The 9,951-nt window shown below is 35.6% G+C and overlaps 1 protein-coding gene across 1 annotated transcript; it reads right to left on the reverse strand.

Moving 5' to 3' along the window:
• Positions 1-4,593: 4,593 nt before the first annotated feature.
• LOC103442919 (glutamate receptor 3.7) lies at positions 4,594-9,485 on the reverse strand. The gene is made up of 6 exons (XM_029107867.2): positions 8,710-9,485; positions 6,688-8,033; positions 6,186-6,463; positions 5,995-6,026; positions 5,332-5,738; positions 4,594-5,162 (listed from the first exon to the last, which is right to left on the reverse strand). Exons 1-6 carry the CDS (start codon positions 8,963-8,965, stop codon positions 4,743-4,745), a joined length of 2,739 nt encoding a protein of 912 aa, XP_028963700.1. The 5' UTR covers positions 8,966-9,485; the 3' UTR covers positions 4,594-4,742.
• Between the last annotated feature and the right edge of the window lie 466 nt (positions 9,486-9,951).

The following is a 9,951-nucleotide window of genomic DNA, read 5'->3' on the forward strand; positions in this document are numbered from 1 at the left end:
TTAACATAAACCATGTTTCATATCGGACAAAACTTGGATCAATGTTATTGACTATAGTGCATGATTTCTATAGCTAATATAATATAGTTTTCCTTAACCACTTTAAATTTCATGGTCCATTATATATATTATGTTAATATTTTACATTCCGAGTTAAATAACCCAAGAATACTGTATTTTAACAGTTTTCGTAACCCAAGAATACTTAGCAAATTTTATATTACCTTCATTGCTAACAGTTAAAAATATCGTCTGTAAACTATTATTTCAATTATGAGAATGATATAAGGACTTAAAAAATTAAAATGTGGAAATGTATGATGAATGTATCTATAACGGTATTTAATTGTTAGAAAAAGAAAATTATGACAAATTTTTCTTTTTTAATTTTCAAGTTGTTAAAAAACATGTAGACGGGTGAAAAATGAGTAAATGGTAAAAAAGAAAGGATAAACAGGTTTAAAAATGAAAATGGGTAAACGGCTACTAAACGGTTACGGTTAAATGGGTACACGGTTATGGGTATGGTTAACCATTTATAAACGGTTATGGGTATGAGTATAACCTTTTAAACAATTACCCAATGGGTAAACGGTTATGCGGACATGAGAATAAACAGTTATGGATAAATAACCGCGGTTACCCGTCCACCATAACCGTTACCCATCCCTAAGTATAACTAATAGGGAGATTCAAACTTGTTGAAGAAAACAAATATATTGCTCTAACAAGATAACAAAACCTAATTTTGTACGAGACAATATAATTTTGTACTTTGATTTTAGTTATGGCAAATATAAGAAGAGTTCTTGCATCTACCAAAGTTTTGGAAAACGACTACAAAGACTTGGCTCACTAAGTAGTTGATTAGATTAGACTGTATGATGACAACAAATAAAATATTGAATGGGAATAAATAAAATATCTAAGTTTTAAAGAATCAAAATAGGATAGTGCTTTCGACACATTCATTTTTACTTCTCATACATTCTTCTTAATTTTCAATCATCAACTTAAATGAATTAAAGATGATCAAAGAAAAAAATATTAACAAAAGTATGTATGAAATAAAAATAAGTGCGTAAATAACATTATCCTCAAAACATCTATTACGCACACACTCTTCTCTAAAGTAAAAACATAACGAAAACCAATCCTTGATAAGCTTATTTGAAGAATCTCCCAACAGAACGGAAGGGAGTGACAAAAGCCTGGTCAAAAATGAATTTATGGCAAAACTTTAAGCAAAGCATGATTAATTAAAGGTGAATAATCAGTATTTTCCAGACAATCTTCCGTAAAAAAGAAGCCAACGTGTAGCATGTGTTCCTTTCACAATCCTTGTGTTCTTTTTTGGGTTTTTGCTATAGGAACTCGATCCTCTCTTGAGCTTAGAATGAGAATCCTCATGAGTAACTCATCTGGTCCATTTAAACTTGATTCATCGACTGCAATTATTATAACTTTTAAAGAGATTTTTTTTTTTAAAATCGTTGAATCAAAATTCAACGGTCTAAATAAGCTGTTCAGAATGATCCCCATCCTGAACTCAAGAGATGATCCACTTCCTTCGCTATCATTTTGTTCACACGACACTTGGTCATATTTTCTACGAATTTGAAAGGTCGTTGGCTGAACAGTTGTCACCTCAAAGTGCAACAAAATTACAAAATATCTGAGACTAAGCCAAGCAATTCCCCTTCTTTTCTCCACAACGGACATAAACGTTCTTTTCTCCACAAGAAACAAAAACATCAAAATAACATGACCTGAAATCACCACCTTTTTCAACTTGGTTCAATAAGTCACAGGCGTGACTGCTTTTTGTCACTGTCACAAGAAAAACTTAGGTGATGCTTGGCGCTTCCATTGCGGATAAAAATTTTATTGTTTTTTTTTTTTTGGAAGCATAAAAATTTTATTGTTAGGAGCTTGAGTTACTGACACACTTGCGAGGTCATTTTGACATTCTAAACTAATAATATGATGTTACGTGTTAAAAGTGTTTCATATGATGTCACATAACTGCTTTGAGACATTGCTATTTTAAAATCCTTATTTGGCTTGTTAAGAGAATAACTTACATAAAAAAGTCAAATAAAATTTTAAAATAAAAATGTCTCGAACTAATCACGTGAAACCACGAACTTAAAACACATGATATCATGTTATTAGTTCAGATTAGTATAATAACTTTCCATATGTGTAGGTAAGTTGTTCTCTGTTAAGACCACCTCCCACCCTTGGAGATAAAGCTTAAAAATTTAAGCCAAAAAATTTTAAGTTATAACCCAGAAACTGTTTTTCTCCTCCAACCCTTATAGCTAAAAATTTTAGTCTAAAATTATTAAATAATGATTTTAGCCTAATTCTTTTTTTTTTTGGGTAACTTTTTTGAAAATAAAATTTATAGATTATCTTAATTTATTTTTATGAACATTTTAATTTAAATTATATTTATATTTAAATTCCGATAAGTAATTAAAAATCATACAAATACATAGGTATTTATAAAGTTTTAAGTTAAATTTGATTTACATAATTTTCTTAAATTATTTTAGACGCCAAATTTAATTTTGGGCCATCAAATCTTTTTTTTTTTACCATTATATTTGATCTCATTTGGTCGCACTTGGTGCGATGGCAAGTGCCTTCGCCCATGAGCGGTAGGTCTCGGGTTCGAGACTTGGGAGCAGCCTCTTCATAAATGGGGGTAAGGCTAGCCGACATTCACTTCTCCCAGACCCTGCGTAAAGCGGGAGCCTTGTGCACTGGGTACGACCTTTTTTATATTTGATCTCATTTGATCATAGCCGTTAGATTATAAGTAAAAAAACAAAAAAATGTTTGAAATATGACAGTTTTGTGGGTCCAGAATAATTTAAATCGAGCTTAAATTCAGAAGAGCATTTAGCCTAAAAATATATTTTCTCCCAAGCTTATTTTAGGCCAATAATTAAAAATGATTTGGAGAGTTTTAAAATTTATATTTTAAGTTTTATCCATAAATTGGAGATGGTCCGAAAATACTTTTCAAATAGTAGAAGGACATGTCAAACACGACAAAAGCATCCAACTTCAGTGAATGCAAAGGTGATTGGTAACTTTTCAGCTGTGTGTATGCAGTAGAAGGACATGTCAAACACGACAAAAGCATCCAACTTCAGCTGTGTGTATGCAAAGCATATTGCCATATCTGCACCAACCAAAGCTATTCTTAAACTGATCTGTAATTATAGGATACAAAAGGGTCAATTTCAGACCACATGTTTCACGATGTGTATTTAACTAACACATTTAAAGGAATTGCTTAAGGGGAGGGATCTCCACCGTTGAATTTGAATTAAATGAAATCCTGTGGTTGAGATTCTATGGCCTGTGTTTTAATCTCAACCACACAATTTCATTAAAGTCAATCTAACGGTGGGGAGCGTGTCCCCATTTTTTTTGAAAAAATGGGGATCCCTCCCCTTAAGCTCCCTGCACATTTAAAAGCGATTAACGATGTTCAACAAATATATATTATTAAGATGATAACTTTTCACATTTATCATAAATAGTATGTATATCTTATCATGTGTAGTAATCAACTTGTGGACTAACAGAAACACGATATATATATATATATATATATGAAGAATTATTGTCTGATAAGAATTGTTCTGGAATTTCTTGCAACGCCTTTGTTGGTGTAGTTTGAACTCCTATTGGGGTTAAAATTGGATCAATGGGAAATTCAAAGAGGACCAGGTCAATGATATTCTGATAGTTGAACTTGTCCCACCACTTGACTGCTTCAAAACAAATATTGTTTTGACAAACATGTGCTTTAGGTATTTCATATTTTAATGGCATTGGTGACTGGTTAGCAGCACTAAGTATTTCTGTTGACTTATGAAAATATTTAGTAGGAATTAATCCTTCTTGGATACAATTCAAGTCTGCACCCGAATTAATCAAAGCAATTGTGTGTGTGTGTGTGTGTATAAGTAAATCTGAACAAGACCTATGGCCACTTATTACTAGTATGGTAGTGAATACTTAATACAATCACCCATTGACAGACATACTGGTTTGTTAGATGTCACTACAACATATATGACCGTTATCGGTGATAGTACAAAGTAAATGAATGTGGCCAAGTCCCGTGAAAGGGAAGTTTTATACTTTTACTTTTTGTTGGGTGGGAAAATCTAGTCATGTGCAAAGCAAAATGGCTGCCGATAACAGAGCAATAAAGGCATAACACCGCAGCATCAACAACAACGGAGATATCAGGATTCAGGATACTGCATGTTAAATTATTCCTTCTTGAACAATGAATCTTGTTAGAATGGAAACCCATCTCTCTCAACAATGTTTCTGACAAAACCATTTGGCAAAATTCAAAGTTGCCAGTAAAATTCCATAATCCAAGAAAATTTTAGACCTAATTACAAAATACGCCCTTGAGGCTTGTGGTTGTGAACAAAAATGACTTGGGAGTTATTAACGTGTGAGTATTTCATGTGGTAAAGTGAAAAAAATAAAAGCGTCCTGCCTTTTTGAAAACGATGCCAAGCCTCAGGGTGTATTTTGTAACCAACTCAAATGTTCACAAAACTATTTCTCAATGAAATATTAGGGGAAAAGTGATGTATATACATGCTATTTTAATTTGTTTGTAATATAGTAAATGATCATCAGAACACTCAAGTTGAACTAACATAAGTAAGCTTGTTCTTTCATGATCTAAGTATTTATCAGCTAACCTGACCTTGAGTACTGTCACCCTGAGCGTACATTTTTTTTATTGCTTCTTCCTTCTCGTCGATGAAGTCAACAAAGTTCATGACCTGAGACCATCGAGAACTCCACGAGCTTGATGACAACGATGAAGAGAGATGGTTTGCGCGCTGCTTCTTGTAGCGGACAAATTGGTGTATCACTCGCAGCAGAAAGATTACAAGCGCAGCGAGAGTGAAGGCGCCACATAATAGGTATAGACCCCAGAAGCTTATCAAGTGGAGTTGGTTAGACTCGTCGGACTCCAGCTTCTTGTCACCACGACAACCCATCTTGCAGAACCATTTCTCATGAATCTTCTGAAGTGTTCCACTCTCCGAAAGTTTCAAGATTGCAGAGGAAATGTCAACAGCAAGGGGAGAATCTCTTGGAAAGGCCTAATTCATGTAGTGAATAAAGATAAGAAAAGGCCATAACACAATACTCAGTAAACAAAACTTATAGAGAATAATCATAAACAATAATCATTTTAGAATTCAGATGTTCGTTTAAGTGAGCAACCACACCAGAAACGTAATATCTAATGTGAAAGACAAAGGTACTTACAAATCCCCATCCGCTCCTCGTAAATGTGTCACCAATAATTCCGAAATCAGTTTGACTTGAAAGAAATAATTCAACATAAGTAAGCTCATCTATAATAGCTGCCACCCCTCCATCATCCGGCCCTTTTCGCAGTGCAGTTTCATACTCCTCTGGGGAGCCTAGTGGAACAAGTCTCGAGCTATGAATGTAGAGGCTATCAGTCAGATAGCTATAAGCAAATGACCCTACTTGGTAGCCTATAGGCCAATTGCTTGCAATCAAACTATCAATTCCAGTGATGGGTATCGAAAGCTGCTGAACTGTAAGGATTGAAGTCAAGCTTGCAGTATAGCTTGACGTGATCACCATCAATAGGAAAAGCCATATCACCATCACCATTCGCCCAAGCGGGCTCACAGTATCTTCTTCTGTGATTGATAAGAAAGTATATACTTTACTAAAATGTGATTTGAATGGGATGGTCGAACAGGATCAGTGCAGGCTAATTTTCTTCAATCTTTCAATAAGAATATGAACTAACGAGGAAACGGTTACATACTGCTAAACTATTAAAAATATGCAAGTGGAAAACTAGTAATCTAACAGATGTGAGCTTAACAAGCTAACTTTTAGGATTCATGTTAATAAGAACTATTAGACTGCAGAGCCCAAATATTTGCTTACGATTTTTCTTAAATAGGGTTGAAAAGCTGAACCTGCAATATGAAAGGATCGAATGATGTCAGAACCACATGATCGGTTTAGTTAAAAGAAGTACATAATAATATCCATTTGCAGTAATGATATCGTACTCAAGATATTAATCTTCGAGAAGAACTGCAATGGACTCCATTTACAAAATACAGAAAACTTACGTAAAGATTGTAGCGAGCTGCCTCTTAGGGGGACCCCGAAAATCTTTGTTGACTCGATGCTCAAGAACCCACATTACCACAGCAATTATCACAAAGAAAGATGCAGTAACGCACCACATCTCCAATGAAAATGGTTTGAGAAACACCCAAGCATTTGACTTTGAATTGTCAATAGGTGCCACTATCACTAGCCCGGTGATAACATAGGGCTGAGAAAAATCCACAATCATTGTCCGGTTTTTCACAATTGCAATGTCCCCAACAGCTGCATCAAACACCTGGTGCAAAATGTCAATTAGAAGACAAGATAGATACTCCGGGCACGCCACTTCTATTTAAAGTTTTCAGAACTTGACATTGTATCCTTCTGAGTTATTTGCATGTGTTGACTCCTATTCACATCATGTTTCCATGTATTGGCAACTAATGTCACCCCAAAAACCAGTCACATTTTAAGTTTTCTTTGGATTGACCAATTCTAAACTCTGTAAAGTTTACTTACGTTTTCTGCAACCATCTTCACAAGCTCATCATAACTGGGATTGGACCGGCCATTACCAAAAGGTTCAAATCTGTAAGGAACATCATACGGGACTAACTTCAGTGCTTCATTGAACACATCAATGCAGTATCCTTCGATTTTATGGCTGTTGTTCCGTTCTGTAACAAAATCAACAAAGCTTACTCTTTTTGGAACTCCAATTCTCAATGGTTTTTCATTATCGGCAATCTCCCAACCGCGTGGCCTTTCTGTATTTCCACCAGGCCACGTGACATTGTCAAGCTTCTGATCCAGTGGAGAATAGCTACTTCTTCCCCTTTTAAGAGTTTCCGGGGGAGAAACTGAAAAACCTGAATAATAAGTCCAAAAACCAACCGTACGAATTTTCATCTGATCAAAATTAATGATATCATAAATGCCACTCGCACGGCTTCTGTCTTGATCAAATTCAACATGACCAGTTAAGCCACTCATATTTGTCTCCAATAACTTCTCACGAAGAAGAGATCCACCATCAAAGACCTTAAGCTTGCCCAGCTGAATTTGAGATGGTCTCATGTCAAGTAATTTATCAAGGGCAGAGAATGAGATATTTCTGTTTTCATTCATAAAATTTTCAATCGAATGTGCAACAGCCCAAACTGTGTCATAAGCGTAAAGTCCATAGACATTTAACTCAGAACTTGCTAAGCCATCCTGCTGCATTTTTTTCCACCTAGACATAAATGCACGCTTTCGACTGGACTCTGGGATATGCTTACGTAAAGTAACTACACCTTGAAGGGCAGCGAGTGAAGTTCGGTTCATTGGAGAGAATGAATCTACTGTAGTAGAAAGCCAATCTGTTGCAAACCACACATAATTGCTTGTCATCATATGAAGTTCTTTGGCGACAGTAAAGATTCTCAACCTAGGATCGGGATCAACATGAACAATATAGACACGAGGGCCAAGAAATCTGGATTTATTGAGCAAATCAGCAATGTCATTTAAATTATATTGGACAGGCAAAGCCAAGTTATGAGAAATCCTTGACATTGTTTTGTCAAGTTCATCATGTAAAGCAGATATTCCATTCCTCCCATAATCGTCATCCACAAAGACAGCAATAACCTCTTTCCACCCGTAAAAATCAATCAAACCAGCCATAGCAGCCATTTGGTGAGCATCGCTTTGTATAGTTCGGAGAAAGAATGGGAATTGGAGAGCAGAAAGAGTAGGATCAGTGGCAGCATATGAGATAAGAGGTACTTGGAGACCATTAGCAATTTCAGAGATCATATGAGCCATTGAAGAGGTCTGTGGTCCGATTATGGCTACTATACTTTTGTCAAGCACCTGAAAAGCTGCTCACAAAAATTGAGCCATTAAGAAATGTGGGTTACATTGATTGCAATTCAGAGTGAAATTGAATAACAAATGTCCCAGGAGAGGATAAGAAGCGCAACATATGGAAATATTAAAAGGAAATTAACTTTAAAACTAGACGCGGTGCCATTGAAAATGTATGTGAAAGACTAGAACAGAGCTCATGAAGGGCTAATAGTGGTGAAAGAAATCTTAAACTAATCAGAGCAGAGGTGAGCAAATTAGCGATTGATTCCACGTGTTTTGGAACTTCAAATCTACAACAAATACAAGAGGTTTCCATATAATATGGAGTCATAGCAACCTGAGAATGTCCTATACATTGTCTTACAAGAACACTAGCGATGAACTACTCAATCACTGCAAAACTACTACTAAAACACTATGAAGCACTAAACAAATGACTTTCCAATGACACCTTTCAAGGAATCACTTGAAAGTTCCCTCAAATGGATTGCATAAAGTCATTTACAAATCCCTCTATCCAAATTTTTTTCTACATTCCTAACAAATTTGAATGTCCCTCGTCCGAATGCACCATAAGAGTTGCTAAAATCAAAATTTCACCATAGAAAAGAACAACCACTACAGCTATAAACTGGAACAAGTAATGATATTCATACGCAGAAGCAAGAATACCGATCAATTAAGTACCTTCAACGGATCCCAAGAACACACTAGAATTTGTATTCTCCTTAAGCAACCTCAGCTCCGTCCCACTGAGAATTCTTGGGTCTGCATTAACATCAGAGAGTGCAGCTTCCATGGCTGTCTTTGCAACTCTACCAATAACCGAGTTAAAACTAAAAATTGCTCCAATATTCACCACAGAAGGCTTCTGGCAGTAAAAGCAGCTAGTGAGGAAAACCCATATCAGAAATTGCAGTGGCAAAACTACAGCACCCCTCATTTTTTTTCCCTCTGCAGCAATTCCTCACAGTAAAGTCTCAAACTTTTCTAAAACCCATGTTTCAAAAGCTTCATATAATCAGTAAATATGGCATGAAAACACAGGATATTCAGCAAACTTTGTATAAAGATTGAGGAGGAAAATTTTATTGCTTGATCAGTGAACTACCCAGTTGAGAGCACTCATTGGTGAACTAAAAAACCATAGAAAGTTAGTAAATTTCACCAACAAATTATTGATTTCCAGAGAAATTTTCAGTTCAACTTCACAGAACTGAAAATTTTGTATGTCCAACTGTTGAACAGTTGAAGGAAGGAGTTTGTGGTGGTTGAATGATTGAATTTGGAAGTGCAAGTGAGCATGAGGTTGGACATCATGAAAAAAAAGAATCACACTTGGATGGAAGAAGCACCAGGTCCACTTCCAATGTCATATTTTCAAAGCTCATTATTTTTCTTAGGTTTTGGGTCTTTTATGGCCATGGAATTCTGAGAGTCTCGCATCACCTAGTGGAGTACGTGAAGGATAGCAAGATCCCACCTGGCAAGAAAATAGGATGGTTGACAGTGATATCCTGAGGAACTTAGGAATCCATGCATCGTGTCCGTTCATCATACATCGTGCGGTTAGTTTTTGTCGGATACTGTTTGTGTTTAATTTTAAATAAAAATATTTAGAATAATTTTTGACCGCACGATGTACGATGAACATACACGATTTACGGATCTTTAAAATCCTCACCAAGAGGATCCGATGAGGAACCGGATTCCTATATAGGAGGTTTCTTATCAAGATTTAGTGTTTTTTTACTTTCACACATTCTTTTACATTTTTCTTCTTTTCTAAGAGTGTAAGGAGAGAAAATGGAATTAGTGTAGGTTTTGTTTGTACTGCGTTTAGCAGGTGTTGTCTCACCTAGTGAGCGTTGTGGTCTTGTTTTTCATTGACAGCATAATGTGGTTTTATCTTTTAGTAATGACTTTATG

Source organism: Malus domestica, chromosome 09, assembly GCF_042453785.1.
Source record: "Malus domestica chromosome 09, GDT2T_hap1".
NCBI classification, from domain to species: domain Eukaryota; kingdom Viridiplantae; phylum Streptophyta; class Magnoliopsida; order Rosales; family Rosaceae; genus Malus; species Malus domestica.